The sequence below is a fragment of the Ictalurus punctatus genome, chromosome 5 (assembly GCF_001660625.3).
Source record: "Ictalurus punctatus breed USDA103 chromosome 5, Coco_2.0, whole genome shotgun sequence".
NCBI classification, from domain to species: domain Eukaryota; kingdom Metazoa; phylum Chordata; class Actinopteri; order Siluriformes; family Ictaluridae; genus Ictalurus; species Ictalurus punctatus.
The window spans coordinates 33,202,309-33,228,791 of NC_030420.2; the positions used below are offsets into that span (position 1 = coordinate 33,202,309).

General features: G+C 44.0%; 1 protein-coding gene across 1 annotated transcript in view; it reads left to right on the forward strand.

Moving 5' to 3' along the window:
* Positions 1 to 26,483, forward strand: part of sema6bb (sema domain, transmembrane domain (TM), and cytoplasmic domain, (semaphorin) 6Bb) — a 48,445-nt gene that overhangs the window by 4,994 nt on the left and 16,968 nt on the right. The window contains exons 4-9 of the mRNA XM_053680470.1: positions 5,054 to 5,185; positions 5,876 to 6,025; positions 8,350 to 8,529; positions 12,007 to 12,147; positions 13,208 to 13,285; positions 16,962 to 17,020. Coding sequence (XP_053536445.1) covers positions 5,054 to 5,185; positions 5,876 to 6,025; positions 8,350 to 8,529; positions 12,007 to 12,147; positions 13,208 to 13,285; positions 16,962 to 17,020 — 740 coding nt within the window. The remainder of the gene's footprint in view (positions 1 to 5,053; positions 5,186 to 5,875; positions 6,026 to 8,349; positions 8,530 to 12,006; positions 12,148 to 13,207; positions 13,286 to 16,961; positions 17,021 to 26,483) is intronic.

A 26,483-nucleotide genomic window follows, 5' to 3' on the forward strand; every position in this document is an offset into this window, starting at 1 on the left:
CTCGCCGTCTTCTCCACCCCCGCCAACAGGTACCACACACCATACACACACACACACACACACACACACACACACACACACACACACACACACACACACTTAAATACGTCCTGTTGTTCCTCACTACTGTTTTTCTTTCTTCGTGAAAACAAGAAAACAATATCCACTAGTAAAGAAAAAATCTTTTTCTGTAATCGTTCCTCTCCTTTTCCCTTCCCTCACGTCTCTCCTCTTTTTCTTAACACTTTATCTATTTTCCTCTGCTTTTTTCTCCTCTTCTCTTTTTCCTGCCCTTGTGTTTTCTCACACACACACACACACACACACACACGGGGGATATGCGGTCTCTTAAAGAGCTCTCAGACAAATTGGCTATATGTGTGTGTGTGTGTGTGTGTGTGTGTGTGTGTGTGTGTGTGTGTGTGTGTGTGTGTGAGATGCGGCCGCAGCAGGAGAGGATTGTGGGAAAGAGGAACTCGGAGCGAATGAACTGCTTAATGAGCTCCATATTTTCTGAACGGCTTTTAATGGCGCTTACCATAATATTGTAGCTTCAGATCTCTGTGTGTGTGTGTGTGTGTGTGTGTGTGTGTGTGTGTGTGTGTGTGTGTGTGTGATCCACATTACAGGATGTCCCTGTATGTGGTGTGTTTATCCTGCAGTGTGTGGGATTGTTTTTGGTGCCGTAAGAACAATTTAATTCTCCAACACAGTGTGTGTGTGTGTGTGTGTGTGTGTGTGTGTGTGTGTGTGTCTGGACGTTACTCGATAGTGGAGTGTTTTCACGGCGATTGACACTGACGTGAAAAAAGCTTTACTGGAATTTACAGTAGACGTGTTTGACACTAAGGTAGACATGACCTGAGAAGGATTAGCAATGACAGACAGACAGACAGACAGACAGACGGGCAGACAGACAGGCAGACAGACGGTCTTTACAGTAAAGTGAAGTAAGCTAGAAGGTCTCGACGAGCTGCTCACTATGCTGCGGAAAAATGAAATTCCTGAAGAGATGAGAAAGAAAGCTATTGAAATACATCAGTCTGGAAAGAGTTACAGAGCCATCTCGAAGCCTCTGGGACTCCAGTGAGAGCCATTATCTCCACATGGAGAAAACTGGGACAGTGGTGATCTTCCCAGAAGTGGCCGGCCCACCAAAATTCCTCCAAGAGCACAGTCATCCAGGAAGTCCCAAAAGAACCCAGAAGAACATCCAAGGAACTACAGGCTACGCTCGCCTCATGCTCATGATTCCACCTTTAGAAACGTGCAAAATGTCATTAATGGGAAAGCTGTAAGGTGAAAACGTAAGAGGAACGTAAACGCTCGTCTCACGTCGGCTGTAAAGAAAGACCTTGATTGTTCCTAAGACTTTTAGGACAACGTTCTCCGGGCGGACGAGTCGAAAGTGGAACTTTTTGCAAGACATGGTTTCTGTTACGTCTGGCGTAAAGCTACCGCAGCATTCCACAGTAAGAACATCATACCGACAGTCAGACATGGTGGTGGTAGTGTGATGGTGTGGGGATGCTCGGCTGCTTCAGGAACGTGACATAATGGATGGAACCGTGAATTTTACTCTCTACCAGAAAATCCTGAAGGAGAACGTCCGATCATCGGTCCATGATCTGAAGCGCAAGTGCAGTTGGAGGGGGGCGGCGGGGGGCGGGGATCAGTGAATGAAACGATCATTTAAAAACGTGTGTTGTGTTTACTCAGACCGGCTTTGTGTTCGAGTACACCATGGCTGAAGATCTGAAATAGATTAGTGTGACAAAAATAGAAGAAATCAGAAGGGGGCGAATACTTTTTCATGGTACTGTATGTACTTACCCATCTGTCGGTCTGTCTACCTGTCAGTCTACCTACCTACCTGCCTGTCTGTCTATCTGTCTGTCTGTCTACAAATCTGTCAGTCTACCTACCTGTCTGTCTACCTGTATGCCCACCTACCTGTCTGTCTGTCTACCTGTATGCCCACCTACCTGTCTGTCTGTCTACCTGTATCCCCACCTACCTGTCTGTCTGTCCACCTGTATGCCCACCTACCTGCCAGTCTACATACCTGTCTGTCTACCTGTCTGTCTACCTACAAATCTGTCAGTATACCTACCTGTCTGTCTACCTGTACTGTATGCCCACCTACCTGTCAGTCTACCTAACTGTCAGTCTACCTACCCACCTGCCTGTCTGGCTATCTGTCTGTCTGTCTACAAATCTGTCAGTCTACCTACCTGTCTCTCTACCTTTATGCCCACCTACCTGTCTGTCTGTCTACCTGTATGCCCACCTACCTGTCTGTCTGTCTACCTGTATGCCCACCTACCTGTCTGTCTGTATGCCCACCTACCTGTCTGTCTGTCTACCTGTATGCCCACCTACCTGCCAGTCTACATACCTGTCTGCCTACCTGTCTGTCTACCTACCTTCCAATATGTCTGTCAACCTGCCTGTCTGTCTACCTGTCTGTCTACCTACAAATCTGTCAGTATACCTACCTGTCTGTCTACTTGTACTGTATGCCCACCTACCTGTCAGTCTACCTAACTGTCTGTCTATCTACCTGTCTGTCTACCTAACTTTCTGTCTGTCTTAACTGTATGCCCACGTACCTGTCAGTCTGTCAGTCTACCTACCTGTCTGTCTACCTACCTTCCAATATGTCTGTCTACCTGGCTGTCTACTCGTGTCAGTGAGTCTCAGCTTGTTTTACAGTAGAGAATGGCCACTTTGTAGGTTACTGAGAGAGATAGAGAGAGAGAGAGATAGAGAGAGAGAGAGAGAGAAGCAGTGAGACAGTTTTAGCCGTGCTTGCTGTGCCAGTGAAATGGGAGAAGCTCAGAGATGCTGTAGATGTGGAAGTTAGTCATTTCAGGGGAAGTGACTGAAAAATAGATAAATAGATAAAGAGGGAGTGGGTGTGAACAGGAGCTCAGAGAGCTGACTCACTCTCTCTCTCTCTCTCTGACTCTCTGTGTGTGTGTGTGTGTGTGTGTGTGTGTGTGTGTGTGTGTGTCAGACAGATATGTATTAATGACGCCGAAGAAGCTCTGAGTTAACAGAGAAGATATATTTTATTTCTTGACACTGCAACTTACAGCACACACACACACACACACACACACAAACACACACACACACACACACACACACACACACACACACACACAGCTACCAGGAACATTTTTCATTTCGACTTTTCCTACACAAATCCCTTCTTCAAATTCATGAAACTAATGAAACTAACTCGGATGGGGGTGTGGTCTAAAGTTTGAAGGCGGAGCTACGTTAGTAGTGATCTAGATAGTAATAATATGATTAATTTATTTAATATTAAAATAAATAATTTAGATAGTGAATCAGATAGTAATTGAAAACTACGATAACTAAACTCTCTCTCTCTCTCTCTCCATCTCTCTCCATTCATATCTTTCTTCCCTCTCTCCGTCTCTTTCTGTCCGTCTCTCTCCATCTCTCTCTCTCTCCTTCCCTTTCTGTCTCTCGCTCTTTCCCCATCCGTCTCTCCGCATCATCTCTCTCGCTCGCTGTCTCTTTCTTTCTCTCTCCCGATCTCTCGCTTTCTGTCTCCCTTCATCTCTTTCTCTCCATATCTCTTCGTCCCTCTCTCCGACTCTTTCAGTCTGTCTCTCTCCATCTCTCTCCCTCTCTGTCTCTCTTTCTTTCCCCATCCATCTCTCTCCATCATCTCTCTCTCCCTCCCTCTCTCCCCATCTTCTCTCCCTCTCTCTCCCCATCATCTCTCCATCTCTCTCTCTCCCTCCTTCCCTTCCTGTCTCTCTCTTGCCACATCTCTCTCTGTGTCTCTCTCTCTTTCCAATTCCATCTCTCCCCATTATCTCTCTCACTCTCTGTCTCTTTCTCTCTCCCCATCTCTCGCTTTCTCTCTCCCTTCATCTTTTTCTCTCCATATCTCTTCGTCCCTCTCTCCGACTCTTTCCGTCTGTCTCTCTCCATCTCTATCTCTCTCCTTCCCTTTCTGTCTCTCTCTCCATCTCTCTCTCTCTGTTTCTCTCTCTTTCCCCATCCATCTCACCCCATCATCTCTCCCCCCATCATCTCTCCCTCTCCCCATCATCTCCCCCCCTCTCTCCCCATCATCTCTCTCTCTCCCCATCATCCCCCCCTCTCTCTCCCCCCCTCCCTCTCTCTCTGTCTCCCCATCATCTCTCTCTCTCCCCATCATCTCCCCCCCTCTCTCCCTCATCATCTCTCCCTCTCCCCATCATCTCTCTCTCTCTCCCCATCATCTCCCCCCCTCTCTCCCCATCATCTCTCTCTCTCCCCATCATCCCCCCCTCTCTCTCCCCCCTCCCTCTCTCTCTCTCTCCCCATCATCCCCCCCTCTCTCTCCCCCCTCCCTCTCTCTCTCTCACCCCATCATCTCTCCCCCCATCATCTCTCCCTCTCCCCATCATCTCCCCCCCTCTCTCCCCATCATCTCTCTCTCTCCCCATCATCCCCCCCTCTCTCTCCCCCCTCCCTCTCTCTCTGTCTCCCCCATCATCTCTCTCTCTCCCCATCATCTCCCCCCCTCTCTCCCTCATCATCTCTCCCTCTCCCCATCATCTCTCTTTCTCTCTCTCTCTCCCCATCATCTCTCTCTCTCCCCATCATCTCCCCCCCTCTCTCCCTCATCATCTCTCTTTCTCTCTCTGTCTCCCCATCATCTCTCTCTCTCCCCATCATCCCCCCCTCTCTCTCCCCCCTCCCTCTCTCTCTGTCTCCCCATCATCTCTCTCTCTCCCCATCATCCCCCCTTCTCTCTCCCCCCCTCCCTCTCTCTCTCTGTCTCCCCATCATCTCTCTCTCTCCCCATCATCTCCCCCCTCTCTCCCCATCATCTCTCTCTCTCCCCATTTTCCCCCCTCCCCCTCTCTCTCTCCCCCCCTCCCTCTCTCTCTCTGTCTCCCCCATCATCTCTCTCTCTCCCCATCATACCCCCCCCCCTCTCCCCCCTCTCTCCCTCTCTCTCTCTGTCTCCCCCATCATCTCTCTCTCTCCCCCGTCCCCCCCCCCCTCCCCCGTGCTGCAGTATCCCCGGCTCGGCGGTGTGTGTGTTTGATATGGAGCAGCTCTCGGTGGTGTTTGACGGCAGGTTTAAGGAGCAGAAATCTCCCGAGTCGATCTGGACGCCGGTGGCAGATGATCTCATCCCCAAACCCAGGTACACAAAGCACTGTGTGTGTGTGTGTGTGTGTGTGTGTGTGTGTTACAGCTCTGCTAACACACAAACACAGCTGTGTTTCTCACCACTGCGGAGTGAGGTGTACTTGTTCTTTTAAAGCTCACAGAAAAATTCAATTATCAATAAATAAACGTGTAGAATATTTCAGTATTGAGCTTCCTGGTTAAAGATCATTCACATAAACACCGTAAACAGCCCAGCGACTGTGTGTGTGCAGTACAGTAATCATCACATCTCCGTCTCTACACTCACTAACCACTCAGCAGGACGGAGGGATACAAGAAAGGGTGGAAAAAAGACATATATTTCTGAATTCTTTTAATGCCCTGGGAAGCTTGACATTTAAAACCTAACCGTGAAGGAAGGAGAGAAAGAAAGAAACAAAGCACCCAACAAACCTTGATGGAAAGGAAGAAAGAGGATCAAATAATACAGAAAGAAGAAGAAAAGGTAATGAAATGGAGAAATGAGAACGAAAGAGAAAGAAAGAAAGAGAGATAGGAAAGTAAATGAAAGAACTGGGTTGAGGCTTGATGGAGGGAGAGAAAGAAAGAAAGCAAACTGAAAATAAATGCAATAAGAATGAAAGGAATGATGCATATGCAGTGGAATGTAGTGTGTAATGTGTGTGTAATGTGTGTGTAATGTGTGTGTGTGTGTGTGTGTCAGACCCGGCGGTTGCGCTGGTCAGGGCTCCAGGTTTAACTCGTCCACTTCGTTCCCTGACGAGATGCTGAACTTTGTGAAAACTCACCCCCTGATGGACGAGGCCGTGCCGTCTGTGAGACAGAGACCCTGGATCGTCAGGACCATGGTCAGGTGAGACGCAGAGACTCCGCCCACCGGGTCACATCGGGTCACGCCGGGTCAGGTTTATATTCACCATCATCGTTCCACTGTAGGCGTGTTCCAAACCACACACAACCTCATCACTACACTGTGGATGCGTCCCAAACCGCACGCTCTTATTCAGTCCACTGTGTATGTGTCCCAAACCACATATCCTGTCCACTTTAGTGTGGGCGTGTCCCAAACCACATATCATCTTTGCTTCACTTTGTGCGTGTCCCAAACCACAAATCCTGTCCACTTTACTGTAGGCGTGCCCCAAACCATATATCCTGTCCAATTTACTGAGGGCGTGTCCCACACCACATATCCTGGCCACTTTTCTGTGTGCGTGTCCCAAACCACATATCCTATCCACTTTACTGTGGGTGTGTCCCAAACCACATATTCTGTCCACTTGACTGTGGGCGTGTCCCAAACCACATATCCTGTCCACTTTACTGTGGGCGTGTCCCAAACCACATATCCTGTCCACTTTACTGTGGGCGTGTCCCCAACCACATATCCTATCCAGTTTACTGTTTCATGTCCCACACCACATATCCTGGCCACTTTTCTGTGGGCGTGTCCCAAACCACATATCCTGTCCACTTTACTGTGGGCGTGTCCCCAACCACATATCCTATCCAGTTTACTGTTTCATGTCCCACACCACATATCCTGTCCACTTTACTGAGGGCGTGTCCCAAACCACATATCCTGTCCACTTTACTGTGGGCGTGTCCCAAACCACATATCCTGTCCACTTTACTGTGGGCGTGTCCCAAACCACATATCCTATCCAGTTTACTGTTTCATGTCCCACACCACATATCCTGGCCACTTTTCTGTGGGCGTGTCCCAAACCACATATCCTGTCCACTTTACTGTGGGCGTGGCCCAAACCACATATCCTATCCAGTTTACTGTGGGCATGTCCCAAACCACATATCCTATCCACTTTACTGTGTGCGTGTCCCAAACCACATATCCTATCCACTTTACTGTGGGCGTGTCCCAAACCACATATCCTATCCACTTTACTGTGGGCGTGCCCCACACCACATATCCTGTCACTTTACTGTGGTCGTGTCCCACACCACATATCCTGGCCACTTTTCTGTGTGCGTGTCCCAAACCACATATCCTATCCACTTTACTGTGTGTGTGTCCCAAACCACATATTCTGTCCACTTGACTGTGGGCGTGTCCCAAACCACATATCCTGTCCACTTTACTGTGGGCGTGTCCCAAACCACATATCCTATCCAGTTTACTGTTTCATGTCCCACACCACATATCCTGGCCACTTTTCTGTGGGCGTGTCCCAAACCACATATCCTGTCCACTTTACTGTGGGCGTGTCCCCAACCACATATCCTATCCAGTTTACTGTTTCATGTCCCACACCACATATCCTGTCCACTTTACTGAGGGCGTGTCCCAAACCACATATCCTGTCCACTTTACTGTGGGCGTGTCCCAAACCACATATCCTGTCCACTTTACTGTGGGCGTGTCCCAAACCACATATCCTATCCAGTTTACTGTTTCATGTCCCACACCACATATCCTGGCCACTTTTCTGTGGGCGTGTCCCAAACCACATATCCTGTCCACTTTACTGTGGGCGTGGCCCAAACCACATATCCTATCCAGTTTACTGTGGGCATGTCCCAAACCACATATCCTATCCACTTTACTGTGGGCGTGTCCCAAACCACATATCCTATCCACTTTACTGTGGGCGTGTCCCAAACCACATATCCTATCCACTTTACTGTGGGCGTGCCCCAAACCACATATCCTATCCACTTTACTGTGGGCGTGTCCCAAACCACATATCCTATCCACTTTACTGTGGGCGTGCCCCAAACCACATATCCTATCCACTTTACTGTGCGTGTCCCACACCACACGCCATATTCACTCCACTGTGGACGGGTCCTAGACCACACACCCTATTCCCTATATAGGTCACATTAACACTATTAGTATGCTGTTATTCCTCACTACGCTTTCAGGCAGAACACCCAAACTAGTGCACTGCTTAGTGAATAGGGTGTATAGTTTAGCGATTTCCTGGATGTAAAGCATGCAGAAAAGTTTGAGCTGTCTGTGCGCTCAGCCACACTGCCGCGTTCTCACCCTGCGCTAGTCTGTCTTAATTATGCTAACGATTGCGCTCGTTTATTCAGCGTGTCGTTAGGGCCCTAGCGTCTGATTAATCTTTAGGCAGCCTCATTTTCACCGTGTCTCGAATCAGCAGACCGGCGAGTTTTAATCCTCAGCCGTCTTCGTGTATGCGTCAACAGATATCAGCTCAATAAGATGGTGGTGGACACGAACGCCGGTCCCCACGGCGACCGCACCGTCGTCTTCCTCGGCTCCAACCGCGGCACCATCCTCAAATTCCTCGTCGTCCATGACGGAGACGACGTGGCGTCCAACGCCAACGTCTTCCTGGAGGAGCTGGAGGGCTTCAACCCGGAGAAGTAAGGACGTGTGTGTGTGTGTAGTGCATTCTGATTGGTCAAACGGTGTTGATTCATCTTCTATACCAGCAGATCAGACAGTAGTGAACTCATTCTACGTTTACGTTATCGTTTCTATAGTAACAGCTCATTCACAGGGACTTGTGTCATGGTTGATATGGTTGATTATTTTGCTGCACCAGCACAACACAGTGCTTTATTCTTTCCTGATGGAGGTTAGCATGATGAAATCCTCACCGAGGGACGAGTGGGATAAACATACGAGACATTCGCTGCCAATAACAAACGCTTAGGCAAGACTCTCTGCACTAGCATAGCAGCTGCGCTAATTACACCTCCGTCCTTAAACTGTTTAGTCTGCCAGTCTTTCTCAACTTCTCTCCCACACTATTTCTGTCTCTCTGACCTGTTTCCCTGTGTATTTTCTTTCTCCTGCTATCACTCTCTGAGTTTTGCTAACAATCTCTTTCTATCACATTCTTCCGTCTCCCTCATTCATCACATTTTTTTTCCCACTCAGTCTTTTCAAAAAAAATAAATAAACAAGATATAAAAAAATTCCTTCACAGTTTAACATCATGGATAAGTTGAGATCAAGCTGAGGAAAAGCTTGAATGAATCTGATTAACCCTCTAGGAGGAGGACGTAAAAGTTGGGTTTGTAAGCCTCTATTAAAACGTTTTTTTAAGACGTTGCACAAAAAAATCCAAAATGGCCGACTTCATGTTGGGCGGAGTTAATGGATGTGTTTGTGAAGTTTCGCATACGCCTGCCACATTTGGTGCATGTTGGTGAAACTAGATGCCCATGATGTCAAGGGGAGGACGGGGGGCGCTATTGAGCCCCTGGGCCACGCCCAGATTTAATCATTGGCCAGCATGTGATGATCATCATTTCTGATGTTTCCACCAAGTTTTGTGTGTTTTCAAGCCAACCAAACACCTCTACCAGGCCAGAAATCACCCTTGGTGTGGCGTAACATGTTTATTGATCATCTCGCCATGGCAACACCCTTTAAGATAGCAGAAACCCCTTCACAGTTTAGCGTCATGGACATGTCGACATCATGCTGATGCCAGATCTGGTTTGAATCTGATGAATCTTCTAAGAGGAAAAATTCCCCGCGGAATCTGGCGCATGTCGGTGAAACTGGATGCCCATAAAGACGTAAAATGTCAAAAAGGGGGCGCTATTAAGCACCTGGGCCACGCCCAGATCCAATCTCCAGCCAGAAAATTCTGTCTACTATTTCTGATGTTTGCACCAAGTTTCGTGAGAGTTTGAAAAATAATAAACAAAGGGTCTTTATCACGGTCAGTGCTTGGAGCCCTAAAAAAAACCAAAACAACAACCAATAACTCACAAACCTTCGGAACTTTCTCAATCACGACACGCAGCCGAGCTCTGCAGCCGCTCCTCCAGCCAAAGCGTGGTAAATTAGTGATGAGCTCCGGCGTGAGCGAGACAGCACTCAGCCAGACGCGGGCTAATCAGGGCAGAGTGGAGGAAATAAACCGGATTCACCTCGTCTCGGTGGAACCGAACGGCCGCCGGTCCTACCGCGCGTGTTAATGAGGCTGAAAGTGCCGTGCGACTGAGAACTCCACTTTAATTGGTATCATCGCTCAGCGCTGCAGAACTAGCAGAGTTTTCTTTAATTTCACTCCGGAATGTTTCTCACTAATAGAGAAAAACAGGAGGGGAATTAGTCCGGCAGAGTGTTCATTCCAAACCGCCGCGCTCGTGATCTCACTGATCTCCGGTTTAAAGGCTTTTGTACAACCAGGAGGTAAGCAGGAGTATATGGGACAAAAACTAAATGGTGTTAATGTTCACACATCCACCGGATTTGTTTTTTTTTTTTTCAGGCAGGGTTGAAGAGTTTTTATGTTTTTTAAAATTTTTTATTTGATCTACGACAGCCAATGAAACGACTCCTTAGATTCGAGATCCCTGGCTTTTTTCGGAGTTTAGTATTAAGTGAGTTTAAAGGGCGCACGGTGGCGTAGTGGTTAGCACGTTCGCCTCACGCCTCCAGGGTCGGGGGTTGGATTCCCACCGTGGCCCTGTGTGGGCGGAGTTCGCGTGTTCTCCCCGTGCTGTGGGGGTTTCCTCCGGGTACTCCGGTTTCCTCCACCAGTCCAAACACATGCATGATAGTCTGATCGGCGTGTCCGTAGTGTATGAACGTGTATGTGAGTGTGCCCTGTGATGGATTAGCACCCCGTCCAGGGCGTACCCCGCCCTGTCCCCCATGCTCCCCGGCTCCCGGTTGAAAAGGACCAGCGGTATTTAAGCGGTCGTTTTGGTCTAGTGTAACCGGTTTTGTCTCTGTGCTGTGGGGTTTTTTTTTTTTTGTTATTTTTTTTTGATGGAATTAAATAGCGAGACTCCCAACATCCGTAGTTGGGACGTTCCGGCCTTCTGCTGGTTACTCGATGTTCTGCTAGCATGCAAGGAAACTACTCAGGATCGGGTATCGTTTAGTTTTTTCGGTAAGTTCTCGTAGCTCGTGGTTTCCGCTCGTCATTTCTTAACGTTACTCTCCTTCTTATCCCGGTTACTTTATCGTCAGGACGGTTGACTTTATCGAGTCCTTTCAGGTCACAACCGAACGCTGAAATGTTCTTCGCTCTCCTGACTCATGTTTACTGTATATCGCTGACATTACTGCATCTCCCTCTCTCTCTCTCTCTCTCTCTGAGTGCGTATTAATGTTTTTTAAATTCCCTTTTATCTTCTCTCTCTCTCTCTCTCTCTCTCTCTCTCTCTCTCTCTCTTTCCCTAACGAGTGTAAAGCGGCATTTTCCGCTAATCTCTCTCTCCTCTTTTCCTTCTGATCCTCGACTGTGATTCGCTCTTCAGCTGCACGGCATCGTTAACACTGTCTCTGATCCCATTAGCATGAGGCACCACACACTCGCGCTTCTAGATAAACAACAACCTCCAACTGTTAACAGGTGTGTGTGTGTGTGTGTGAGAGAGAGAGAGAGATAAAAGGTGTCGGGTTCTGAGTACACAGACGTTTCTGATGCTTTTCCAATTATTATTTTATTCCATATTTTTCTTAGGAACCGTGTGAGATGGAACGGAGGCAGTGGTGCGAAGGTCCCGAACGTGCGAATACGTTTAGATCCTGTTCACAAAGTATCGAATTATTCAACGTCATACTTTAAAAAAAAATGTTTTATCCGTTTATAGTTGCATATATATATATATATATATATATATATATATATATATAGTTGCTGATACTGGAGACTCCTTCCATACATAAATAACAAATAAACACATTTCTCCTCACATATCAATCTTGTTGTTGTTTTTTTATTCATTTATGTGAACGTGAATCAGCTGTTGCTATAGAAACGAAAACGTATTAAAGCGAACGCTGTAGTATAAACCTGCGCTACAGTCTGAGCTGCTGTTATAGAAAAATGAATCGTGTGTGTGTGTGTGTGTGTGTGTGTGTTACAGGTGTGCTACAGACTCTCCTCAGGCTCGCCAGCTCCTGTCGCTCTCTCTGGACTCGGTCAGTCACACACTGCTGCTGGCGTTCCCGTCCTGTGTGATCCGAGTGCCCGTAGCCCGCTGCCATCTCTACTCCCGCTGCATGAAGTGAGACACACACACACACACACACACACACACTTCTCTCTCTCGCGCTCTCTCTCTCTCAAGCGGTGGATTGAACACAAAGCGCAGTCTTCTTCGATGTTGCTGCTGTACACTAGAAATCGGTACACACATGCGCAAGGTACACCGACACCACCAGTGGAAGCTCCGCTCCGTCATCACGACATGCTTTTCCAGCACGGACATCCGTCTGCGTCGCCACGGAGACGCTGGGGTCAGTCGTTATTTGATCGGACACGCCCACGCCGTTCTGATCCGACAGGTTTTCGTTCGCGTTCAGTCATAATTAAATAGTACTGAAAAAAAATGATGAAATGACGGATCTGCAGTATCACAGAGTTGGAGAACTCTGGGTCACGGTGACCGACACGCAACATAGGTCATATGGTTACACGACCATGTTATAGTCATGAAAAAAGAGCTCATCGGTAGCTTTAAAATGACGCCAGCGTCACGCCACTGCGATCTACAGCACGAGAGAGAGAGAGATGTCAGGGAAGTCGGGCATTTTAACCAGCTTTGGAGCTCTGTTTGTGGTTAAAATGGCGCCTCAGGTGCTGCTGCAGGGCCCGTCGCGTTCCCCTCCGACGGACACGTTATCCACTTCGACTTTGGGGAGAATCTATACGTCTCTTTCTTTCTTTCTTTTAAGTGTATTTTTATTTTATATCCCGTGGTACACTCTGTTTACAGTATTAACGCTCTAAAAGAACACCCCCGTCACAGTAAACCTCCGTCGGCAGCCATTTTGGATGTATTTTTTGTTTTATTCAGACAAATCTGCACATTGTTTCGCACCGTTTATGAAATAAATGAAAAATTCTTTATCTTCATGAAAACTTTGCTGGAAACTGTATCGAGGAACGAAGTGAACCGACTCACGAAGAGAGTACCGTGAAATAGAGTTGAATCGTGACCGTTAGACTTGTATCGTTTATAACGTCAATCGATTATTTATTTATTTGTTTGTTTCTGGTGAAAAGTAACTTAAAATTATTTTTTTTTTTTCCGCACGTATGAACGAATTCTTTTCACTTCACAGGAACTGCATCGCCGCGAGGGATCCGTACTGCGGATGGACTAAAGGCAGCACCTGCTCCTTCCTCCGGGTCGGCACCAGGTACATGCGGAGAACCCATCACCGTGGATACGGTTTATTAACGTATAGGATATTATCTCTCTGTACCTGTATAGTAGATACGTCTAACGCAAGGACAGACGGAGTGCAGAGACGGATGAGAGCGAAACTCGTAGTTCTGTGAAAGGGGGACACGATCATGTCAATCAAACAGACTCATTCGAATATCAGGCCACACCTTAAATCGACCTCGTACGTTAGCGCTCGGCGTCGTGACCAGTCACCGGGAGGTGTGATGAAGCTGCCGTTACGATCGCTTTCCGATAACGGCACGCCCCGAAGTGTTCCAGTCCTCTCGTTCCACAGCAGTTTATCAACAATGACGTTTTTCAAAATGTATTAAAGATTGACATGTCGTACTTTTTTTTATTTTTTTTATCCGTTTATAGTTGCATTTAATATTGAGGAAGCCTAGAGCAGTTTCTCGATGAAGTGCGCACTTGCGTTTGGTGCAGTAACGCAATAAAACCCCGCCGAGATTCTGATTTATTGAGTTCAGAGACTGGGAAGAGGTAAAGAGTCTCACAGTGTGAATTTATTTGTGTGTGTGTGTGTGTGTGTGTGTGTGAGAGAGAGTGAGCGCGAGAGAACTCGTTAAATGTGCTCTGGGATTTTGGAAGTCGTTCTGTGTAATGCTCTGCTTTACCGAAATCCACAGTAGAACAGCAGTGATATCACTGTCTCTCTCACACACACACACACACACACACTGTGTAGTACTGGAAGGAGTGTGTGTGTGTGTGTGTGTGTGTGTGTGGCAGCGCTGCTGTTCTGATGATTTGTCGACCACGTGTGTGTTTAAACACATCAATCAGGGGTTTTATGGAAATGTGCACGGGCAGCAGTTCTGTGTGTGTGTGTGTGTGTGTGTGAGAGAGAGATTAATTATGTATTACTCTCTCTCTCTCTCTCTCTCTCTCTCTCTCTCTCTCTCTCTCTCTCTCTCTCTCTCTTTTTGTACACCTGTCTCTCTCTCACTGTATCTTTGTGTAAAGTTCCTCCTGATGTATTAATACTTCTACCAACTTTACACATGGACAACTCTGCAGGGATCTAAAAGCCCATCGTTAAGATCTAAAAGCTGTTAAGCTTATTATTATTATTATTATTATTATTATTATTATTATTATTATTATTATTCTTGTTGTTGTTGTTGTTATCATTATTATTATTATTATTATTATTATTTATTTATTTATTTTAATTTTTTTTTAACTAGTTTTTACCCAGAGTGTAAAATATAATTTGAAAGGAAAGATATAATCATCATAGGCGTAATCAAGACATAATCGTTTTCTTTGTTCTTCTGACTCTCTCTCTCTCTGTCTCTCTCTCTGTCTCTCTCTGTGTGTGTGTGTGTGTGTGTGTGTGTGTGTGTGTGTGTGTGTGTGTGTCTGTGTAGAGCATTTTTATTGAGTTAGGTGTGTAAATACAGCTTGTCTGCCGGCTGAACCCTAAGCGCATTTTGGCTATGGCTACACACACACACGCACACACACACACACGCGCACACACACACACACACACACACCGTTATCCAGTTACACTCATTACTTTAACAAGGACGGCCAAAACGAGCAGATCGATCCTGTATCACATTACAGTAAAAATGGTTTAGTGCCTATTTCAGACAGGCTAACTGCGACACGCACACGCACATGCGCGCACACACACACACACACTAAGTATAAGAGATGGTGTTTGATGGTTTTGCGTATCTGTGTTTTGCGTCTGGAATGTGTAAACTCTGTTATATCCCTCCTTTCTAAAAGCTGCTGTGGTGTGTGTGTGTTTGTGTGTGTGTGTGTGTGTGTGTGTTTGTGTGTGTTAAACCCTGCTGTCTACTCTCTGAGGAGTCTCACCTCAAACCTGTGGTTAGAGGAAACATTAGACTCTATAGATGTTTCACAAACACCATTAAAGCCTGTGTGTTTGTGTTTGTGTGTGTGTGTGTCTGTGTGTGTGTGTGTGTGTGTGTGTGGCTGATGGCTGCTGCAGCCAGATTGTGTTTCTTGCTGTTTAATCGTCAATATGAATCCAGACGATGCCACAGACCGGGACTCTGAGACGACGTGGTAGTCCTGCTGTCTCTCTCTCTCTGGTCACATGACGGCTAGCCAATCAGAAGCGTCTGTCAGCTTTTATGTACAGAAGACGGCCATTAGTGCTCTCCTCGTAGGGTCGTATGGGTAGACGCAGTTTCTTCAGGTGTAGCTGAAAGATTAAATCGGAAGGCGAAAATAAAGTTGAGAAATAATTTTAATAAAAAATATATTTTACATATGTAAGGTACAAAACACTCGTGTTTGATTCCTTTTATAACAGTTACAAAAGTACGTTTTATCCGTTCATAGTAACATTACGTGGTGTTGTGGAACGTCCAGGAAACAAGTTAGTTCCTGTTCACAGCTGTAAACACTCGTTTCCTCACTGGCTCTCTTGTTCAGTTATTCACTTATTCTTTATTTGGTTCATTTATTCATTTGATTCACTTATTCTTTATTCGATTCACTTATTCTTTATTTGATTCATTTATTCATTTGATTCACTTATTCTTTACTTGATTCAATCATTCTTCATGCCATTCATTTATTCATTTGATTCACTTATTCTTTATTCGATTCGGGTATTCTTTATTTGATTCATTTATTCATTTGATTCACTTATTCTTTATCCGATTCAGTTATTCTTTATTTGATTCATTTATTCATTTGATTCACTTGTTCTTTATTCGATTCAGGTATTCTTTATTCAGTTCAGGTATTCTTTATTTGATTCACTTATTCTTTATCCGATTCAGTTATTCTTTATTCAGTTCAGGTATTCTTTATTTGATTCATTTATTCATTATTCAATTACCTTATTCACTATTTGATTCACTTAATCTTTATGTGATTCATTTATTCATTTGATTCATTTATTCTTTACTTGATTCAGTCATTCTTCATTTCATTTAGTTATTCTTTATTTGTTTCATTTATTCATTTGATTCACATATTCACTATTCAGTTAACTTATTCTCTATCCGATTCACTTGTTCTTTATCCGATTCGTTCCTCCTTCATTCGATTCGTTCTGTCCTTCACTGATTCACGTATTCCTTATTTGAGTCAACGTGGTATTTATCCGATTCGTTTATCCCTTGTTCAAACAGCAGAACTTGTTCTGATCGTTTTGAGAAGCTGACGCTTGGAAATCACACTCGTGCCAGCGTCATTATCTCCATCAGCACTTGACGTTAACGCTATCACAACTTCACCTCCATTCATTAGGCTCCACCGCTCTCTCACTTCACCTCCGGCTGTAACAGAGCGTCTCGGAGCGCTCGTGTCTCTTCATTAAGGAGCGCTGCAGGTGTGTGATTAAAGAATCTACGATGTTTCTCAGCGAGAGCGCGACTGACGCCGTGTTCCTGTGAAACTTCTCGACGTGTTTTTCATATTTTCCCGTTCCCGTTCTGATTTCCGATATCGCTAATGACCAGAACAGAGTGACGGCACGAACCGCAACGATCCTGGAGAGAAATTCTCTTCAAAGCTCTTTATCGTTCTGTGGCAGTAAACACGTGGCAGTAATTACAGCTTTCTAAATGCTCTCTCTTTATGAGAAAATGCCTTGCGTTCATGTGTGGTCTTCTCTCTCTCTCTCTCTCTTACAGGCTTCCCTTCGAGCAGGACGTGGATCACGGGAACACCTCGCATCTGGGTGACTGTGACGGTAAGATGACAGCTTTATGGTTTTTAACCACAAGTACCCACTAACACGCAGTAAAATAAACAGCACCGGATCGACACCTACTGAAATTCAGATTCTGCACAGATACAAAACACAACAGAGCGATTAAAAAAAATAAACAACACGTCATCTGGACCGTTCTCAGACTGCATCACGAAGCAGGAGAACACAAGATCATACAATACAATACGAACAAAGCGAACTGCGTCGTTTTGTTGCGTTTAAGGCCACAACCTGCACTCTGAATAACTGGTCACATGGTCCAAAGTGGGCGGGGCTAAACGAGCGTAATGCGCGTATACGCGCTATCATTACGAGGCTGCTCGTTTCTAATGCAGCTTTTTATCCAAACTATGCACGCCCATGTCGGGTAAAACCAAACCTAGCAGGAGAATGCTAATCTAGTGAGTCAGCGCTCAACCCAGCACCCGAAAGCAAGCCTTGTAAATGCAAACTAATCTAGCACGCTAAACATGAGCTAGCGAGCGTAAGCCAGCCTAGCGACAGAAAGCTAGCACGGTCCTGAACAGTTTCCCTCAGGGATTTACCGTGACTAATGAAAGCTAACCTAGCGAGTGAATGCTAAACTACTGAGACAAAGCTAATGTACGGTATGGATTTTAAAAAAACGTGTGTAATCAGGTGAAGGGATTGCGTGAAGTTTTCTGTAAGGGGATGCTTATTTTAACGTTTATGGAAGGCGTCCCCGGTGTCAACGATGAAAAACTGCGTTTAACTTCACGAGAGTTAGAAAAAAAGAAAGAAGAAGAGAGGCTGGTGAGGGAACGAGGGAGCTGCTATAACAGAACTGAACTTGTTTCATGGACGCTCGACACATTAAATTGAACTATAAACGGATAAAAAGGATCAGGTGACACTCTTTACGTAAGTAGAAAATTGTAATCGTTGGCGAGTCGATGTGGTAGAAGAGGAATAAAAGACTTTGGGGCATGCTGTTGTGGGTAAAGAATCAACTAATTTTATTCGATTCAGGTATTCTTTATTTTATTCACTTATTCATTTGATTGATTTATTCTTTACTTGATTAATTTATTCATTTGATTCATTTATTCATTTGCTTCATTCATTCTTTTTTGAATTCAGGTATTCTTTATTTGATTCATTTATTCATTATTCAATGACCTTATTCTCTATTTGATTCACCTATTCTTTATTTGAGTCATTTATTCATTTGATTCATTTATTCTTTATTTGATTCATTTATTCATTATTCAATGACCTTATTCTCTATTTGATTCACCTATTCTTTATATGAGTCATTTATTCATTTGATTCATTTATTCTTTATTTGATTCATTTATTCATTATTCAATGACCTTATTCTCTATTTGATTCACTTATTCTTTATTTGAGTCATTTATTCATTTATTCTTTACTTGATTCAGTTATTTATTTGATTCACTTATTCATAATTTGAGTCATTTATTCTTTTTGATTCATTTATTCTTTATTTGATTCAGTTATTTATTTGATTCACTTATTCTTAATTTGAGTCATTTATTCATTTGATTCATTTATTCTTTATTTGATTCAGTTATTTATTAGATCCACTTATTCTTTATTTGAGTCATTTATTCATTTGATTCATTTATTCTTTATTTGATTCAGTTATTTATTTGATTCACTTATTTATTTGATTCACTTATTCTTTATTCGAGTCACGTATTCAGGGCGCCGACAGTAACTGCGCTTCATCAGTTCATTCATTATTTTCCCCTAAAACAGTGTTTTGTTCCATACTACATGCATTATTCAATGCTAAGACCAAGCCGTTGTTCAGAACTCGGACTTTATTTGACGCAGAGGTGTGGACCTGACAGTGTGAAGACGCTGAGAGATCCTTCTGTAGTGATGTGATGAAAGTTTCCTCTAAAATGAGTGACATAAGCAGTAACGCAGCACCAGCACCAACACCGCCGCCGTTACATAACTCGCACCGCGATCGATAAAAATCTGAGTGTGTAGTGTCACTGGGGTTCGGTGTGTTCTCACTCGGCCTTGTGATCTCCTCTCTCTCCTGTCTCACACCTCATCGACCGCTCTCCTGCTGTTCTTCACCCCTATCACAACGTGTGTGTGTGTGTGTGTGTGTGTGTGTGTGTGTGTGTAATGGTGAGGGTTTATTTTTTTTTATTTTTTTGCTGCAGCAAATCGATCACAGAGTCTAGAACAGTGGCTTGTGTTGGTGTGAGTGTCAGTGTGTGTGTGTGTGTGTGTGTGTGTGTGTGTGTGTAAGAGAGAGAGAGAGAGCAGGTTAATTTGACGTCAGCATACCGGTAGATTATTTAATCTCTGCTCCAACGAGGACTGAAATGACGCGACACATAGCACCGGGTATTTTCTTAAAGATGAGAAATATTTCATAAGAATTTTTTTTTTAAAGTTTGATGCAATTGATACTTTTTAAACATTTTAATATCAAACAAAAACGTTGTAATATCTTAATAATTAGTTACTGTTTTAAACAGTATTTCAATTATTCATTTAATAATAATCGTGAAAGAAAAAATATCATTTGTCAAATATCATCTTAAAAAGTGATAATAAAACCGGAATTATTTATATAATAAAGCCTCTGTGTGTGTGTGTGTGTGTGTGTGTGTAAACATGTCAGCGAATGGTATAAAGTTTTATTTGTATTTATATTTATATTTTGTTTCCAATCCCGTTAAAGTTTGAGGAAAAGCGATGGAGCTGGGATTTTCACTTTTTATTAACACCAGGTTGTTGTTGTTTTTTTAAACTTGGGTGGAAAATCCAGACATCTGACAACATGCCTAGATATGAACTACAAACATAACCTCTCTCTCTCTCTCTCTCTCTCTCTCTCTCTCTCTCTCTCTCTCTCTCTCTCTCCTTCTACCTGTGTATCGATTTGAATCTCGCTCGACTCGCTCGTCTCGTCTGATCTGTACGAGGATCTTAATTAGAGATGCCTCAGCTTCACCAGGTGCTCACTGATCTGCTCCGAAATGTCACACTCCTCTTTTTACTCCCTTCTTCCACACCTCTTTCACCGTTTTCTGATTCAGGAGTGGATGAATGTGGAGTCAGACATCAGAGTTTCTGCAAAGGAGACAGCGAGAGAGAGAGAGAGAGAGAGAGAGCGAGTGAGTTGTACCCGAAGAATTTCCTTCTCCCCCCGATTCCTCGGCTCCTCACGGACCGTTTAGCTCCGCCCACTTCGATTTGGAGCTCGTTTGCATAATATGCCAAGTCTGATTTTGTGACCTCATCCCGAATCTTTTTGCCGTACCGTACACTGAGCAGAGCGTGAAACGTAATAGTGATCAAAAACATCTTGAGATCTGTAAACAATATGGCCGCCGCATGCCTGTCAATCCGAGCGGGGGCGGAGCTTGGTTTACTCGAGCGGCTGTAGCTGTCGAGAAGCGCGTTTGGACCAAATCTCAGACCGTCACGATCGCATCGTAGGACTCTCGGCAAACAAAGAAGGCTCATCGTAAACAATCGGACTGACCCGCAGCACGCGTGAACATAAAACCGCTGTTTATTGCGTAGACGTTATGGAGACGTTAATCAGACCGCGTGTCTTTTTCTTCATTTGTCCCTCGGTCCTTCTCTCGCTTCACCTGCTTGATTTGTTTTGAAATGTACCTATTTTATCTTTCCATCAACGTCATCGCGGCGTTTTCACAGCCACCCGAACTGGCATCCAGATTTCACCGTCGTGGTTTCACGGCGGGAAAGACGTAGCTTTTACAAAAACACCGACACGTGATTGTCATGCGATCGGCGCAATCCCGAGATGGCGGCCCGCGTCGCGATGTAATCCTTTATTAGATTTCTGTAGAATCGATTTTAATTTCATGTTTGACTGCTTTCCATAGTGTGCAAGAAAGCGTGTTTTATTTTTATGTCATCAAAACAAGCAGAAATGGTAGAGATGACGTGAACGGAGATCAGGATATCGCGCGCCTCGGGCCCGGTGCGCCGCTTTCGATCATCTTCGCATTTCATCGTGGACTTCTGGGCTGAAAATATCCGCGTGACTAAAACAATAACGCTGTATAAAATTACCCGTAGTCGTGTGGACCAGGCCGAAGTCTCTGTTTTCTCTTGTTTCAGTCTCCTTCTTTGTGTCAGTCTCACTCGCCCTCTCTCTCTCTCTCTCTCTCCCTCGCCCTCTCTCTCTCTCTCTCTCTCTCTCTCTCTCTCCCTCGCCCTCTCTCTCTCTCTCTCTCTCTCTCTCTCTCTCCCTCGCCCTCTCTCTCTCTCTCTCTCTCTCTCTCTCTCTCCCTCGCCCTCTCTCTCTCTCTCTCTCTCCCTCGCCCTCTCTCTCTCTCTCTCTCTCTCTCTCTCTCTCCCTCGCCCTCTCTCTCTCTCTCTCTCTCTCTCTCTCTCTCCCTCGCCCTCTCTCTCTCTCTCTCTCTCTCTCTCTCTCCCTCGCCCTCTCTCTCTCTCTCTCTCTCTCTCCCTCGCCCTCTCTCTCTCTCTCTCTCTCTCTCTCTCTCTTGTCCCTTTTTCCTCCAGCATCAAACACAATAATACTGAGCATGAAAAATAGCACTGCTTTTTGATAGATAGGTCTCTCTCTCTCTCTCTCGACTGTGCGCGCGCTCTCTCTCATGCTCTCTGTGTCTCTCGCTCTCTCTCTCACTCACGCTCTCGCTCTCTCTCGCTCTCTCTCACTCTCTCTCGCTCTCTCTCTCACTCACGCTCTCTCTCTCTCCGCCTGACCAGTTGATCATCTGGTTAATGTTATGCTAGAGGGATGAAGGGTGTGTGTGTGTGTGTGTGTGTGTGTGTGTGTGTTCGCATTTCACATTGTTCAGCTCTCGAACAGTTTCACACTCATTCCAGTGATGGATGTAAGTTGTAGAAACACAGTGTAGGATTACATACAGTGTGGGGAAGTGAAGAAATAATAACGCGGTCTTGAGCTCTGGTTAGAGGTATGGATGATTGGATGATGCTCTTGGCTCAGGCGCCCGAGATTTCACATTTAAAAAAAAAAAAAAAAAAGTTAGCGATAAAAAGATAAAGTATTGAGGTAAACAAACGTGATCGGATTTTAAACTTTAAAAAAAAAAAAAGCTTCATGTTTGTCCCTAGGAAACAGTCAGCAGTTTCTGTGTGACAGGAGTGTTTTGTGTGTGTGTGTGTGTGTGTGTGTGTGTGTGTGTGTGTGTGTGTGTGTGTGTGTCGTGCAGCTCTAGTCTTGCCACCAAACACACCCTTCCCACAGTCCCACAGTTAATCTCTTTAGTGCTGACACACCGAGGTCTGCAATCACTGCCACACACACACACACACACACACACACACACACACACACACACACACACACACATTGCTAAAGCTCAATAAAATACAGCTTTGAAATATACGCACACCTGCTTCAATACACAGCAACTCCGTGTGTGTGTGTGTGTGTGTGTGTGTGTGTGTGTGTGTGTGTGTGTGTTTGTGTGTGTGTAAAGTTTGATTAACGGAGGTCAGTAGTGCTGGAAGACTGTGTGTGGGGAGCTGTACGGTATATCAGTTTTTATCAGAGTTTTATGGAAATTGTGTCTTCAAGTAGGCAGAAGCATTAGCATTCGTACACACACACACACACACACATATATATATATAAAGATATGTAAATATATATATAAAGATATGTGTGTATATATATATATATATATATATATATATATATATATATATATATATATATATATATATATATATATACAGGATCCTTTCCATAATCTTCACCGCTAATGCTAGCTCGCTAACTTGAGGCACCCTGACAGGATTTCTACTAGTATTTATGACCGTAAATTCTCCTCATCTTCACAGCTGATAGCTCGCTGGCTGAAATACGCGAACCTGACAGGATTTTTGAGAGGATTTTAATCCATATTCATAAATGATCACAATCTTAACTGCTCGTGATACGTAGCAAGCTAGCTAAGCTGAGCTAAACTGACAGGATTTTCTGAGAGGATTTAAGTCATATTCATATTAAGTCATAAATGTTCATAAATGCTTGCTAGGCAGCATTCATAGAGTGGAATAATTCCTTAACGTATATTTATAATTCCTTAATAATAATTCCTTCTACTAATAGTAGGTAGCTAGCTAACATGAGCTAATCTGAGAGGATTCCTGAGATTTGTTGGAATGCTTATATAGGGTATAATCTTCATTGCTAATTTTGTATCGCTAGCTAACGAGCTAATCTGAGAGGATTTCTGTGAGACTGTTTATGTTTATAATAGCTAGCTAGCTAACATGAGCTAATCTGAGAGGATTCTTGAGAGACTGTTTTTGCTTATAATAGCTAGCTAGCTAGCAAACATGAGCTAATTTAAAAGGGATTTCTGAGAGACTGTGTCTGAGTTTATATAGTTGTATAATCCTGACCAGTGATTGTATCTAGCTAGCTGACTAATGAGCTAACCCAGCACAATTTCTGACAGGAATTTTAATTGTATACCTAAATGTTCCTAATCTTCACTGCTAATGGTAGCTTGCTAGCTAGCATAAGATAACCTGACAAAATTTCTAAGATGGATTTTTGTGTGTGTGTGTGTGTGTGTGTGTGTGTGTGTGTGTGTGTGTGCCATTTGTAACTAGCTGAAATAAGCTAACATTTTATATTCATAAACGTTCATGAAATGATTTGTTGCTAATGGTAGCTAGCTAACTAGCTAGCTAGGTAACGTATACTAACCTGACAGAATTTCTTAAAGGTTTTTGAAGTTGTATTCACAGATGTTCATATTTGTTCCGAACGGTATCTAGATAACATCGCTAATATAAGCTAGTTGACAGGATGACTAAAGGATTGTAAAATCGTAAATGTTTGTTGCTACAGTTCTAGCATTTTTCACTCAGCAGAATCTCAGAAGTGACCCGATGGACAGCAGATAATTTTATGAGTAAGAGAAATGAAAACTTTTAGAGACTTTTCCAACGCGGCTGTACATTCCGTTCATGTTTCCAGCTGCAGTTAATATGTATTAGAGCAACACAGTGCAGTGACAGCTGTAATTTGTGTAGCCTGCACGGTAGAGTGATTAAATTGAAATAGCCAAGCGACGTGATGCAGTGCAGTGTTGGGGCCGCCTCGCCGATCGTTATGCTAACAACACACACACCCACACTCACACTGCTGCATTCTCAATTTACATCCTGCAGCAGAAATCACGCCGCTGAGGGGATCGAGTACTCGCGTGCACACCTGGCAGGAAGGCAGTCTGGGGCGAAGTAGGAAGAAGAAAACACACTTTCTGGAAAAGCTGTTCATTCATATAATCACATTTACACAGAGTGTGTGGGTTTGATGGATTGGACGCGGGTGGAAAATTTCACGATTGTTTTTCTTATTATTGGCGTTCCACACCATCCGCTAGTAATGAGAGGAGCTAAAGACGGCGACTCGGTAGCCGTAAAATGGGGGAAAGTTTGTAGCGATCAGAAACTCCAGGCTGTGTCCCAAATCCTAGTGTTCTTATTAGAATTAGTTCTAAAGCGAAGATGAGTTCAAGTTCATCCATCACGGAGGTTTTTTTTTTGTGCCATCGTTAACATAAATCTAACGATTAGAGACGCACCGGTACTGAATTCCTCAGCCGATACCGATAACCGATTATTCGGAGCGATATCGGCCGATACCGATAACCGATGCCGATGGTTCTGTCTGTTATACCTTCTTTTAAATGGATAATAATTAATTCCACACTTCTGAAAGAAATTCAAATAAAAACTTTGTTCTCTCCATTTCAACAACTAACTGGTCTCATGAACAGAAAACACATTACGCTAATGAACATGAACACATGAACTCAATAATAATGTAAGATTATTAGCTTATTGAATGTTATTCATTCATATTAACATTGACTGAATTGTAAAAATCCTCCTGTTAGTCTCACACTCACTCAGCACAAACACAAGCGTTTCCATTTCATCACTGAACATCAGACTGGTCGTATATAATATCAACTTTTTATAGATTAACATGAACTGGATAGGAAATATACGACTCTACAAATATATTGTTTTTTCTGTGCAATATATACTTTTTTGTCAACTCGTCTTCATTTCAATCTTCCAACGGTGTACCGGCCCTTTAATTCAGCTCGAGCAGCGCGGGGGGGGCAACAAAAAATTAGACCCTAGGCCGAAACTCCCGCTTCGCTGCTGCAGAGTCGGCGTAAAATGTTATCAGTGCAGAGATCACAGACGACACAAACCGCAGTTTTTCCGTCGTTCCACACACGAGACATCGTCTTTACACACAGCACCAGATCCATGTGTTTTCCCGCCCTCGTTTGATTGACAGGATATAACCCGCCCTGATCGTCGGAGGTTTTTGTGTAGATGTGGTTGTGTAGATGTGTAGATCTGGTTTTAAAAAATGACAGTCGAATAATAATACAATAGAGATAAAAGTACACGTAACGATGACATACGTTCATCGAAATGTTCGCCAAGCAGTTTTTTTGAACAAAAACCGATGAAAACGTTGTAGCTAATCTAGAAATTCACAGAGAAAAAAAGAACGTAGCACTGTTACTTATAAACAAACAAATAAATTGCAATAACTGATTACATTCAATTTTTTTATTTTCCTTTGTGTACTTACGATGTATTAGTATTACAGTTATTCTCTTGGTAGCTTGTTCGCTAGTGAACTCGGCTACTCCTTGTAGCTATGCAATTAGAGTTAGCTTGAAAATGTTCCTAGCTACGTGACATCCGATTGCAGCTTCAAAATGTCTGTCCGGACGGGAAGTACTGTGTACTACGATGGGTTATTTCTACCGGTCATTTAATTGTACAAGTTAAAAGACGGCGTAATCTTTCCGGATGCGGGAACGTTTCATCCTGGACGGGGTGTTAATGACATGGTGGATTGGGGCGTGGCTAAGCATCAGCCAGCGCCGATTATAAAACTAACCCAAATTAAATATGGCTATCCAAATAAATGAGTGTTTCTATAAATAAAAAACTTGGCACGTGTTAACATTTTGCACAGTGATGGGAAACTTTCAACATTTTGCATGCATGTTATTCATAATGATGATGCCAGCTGAGAGATTCGAGCTAGATCGCTAAGTATAACTGTCGATAACGTGCAACTAAACCGTCAGTTACGTACCGTAGATGATCTACTTTAATATTAACTGTCAGGCGGCAGATTACCTTGGAAATCAATATAAAAATAATTCAATTCTCCGGTCTCGTCCTGTATGTTAAAACGTTTATGCTTTTGAGTCTTGAAGATGCACGGTTCTGACACGCAGCATGTGCTTGCAGTGCATTATGGGTAACGCTCATGGGCAAGTCTTGTCGGGACCGATTCTGCCCGTCGTTTCGTTTAGCGTGCTTCTTAAAAAGGAAAGGCTGCTGTTTTAACCAAGAACACTAGCTAGACCTGAGAATAAAAATACAACAACAAAAACAA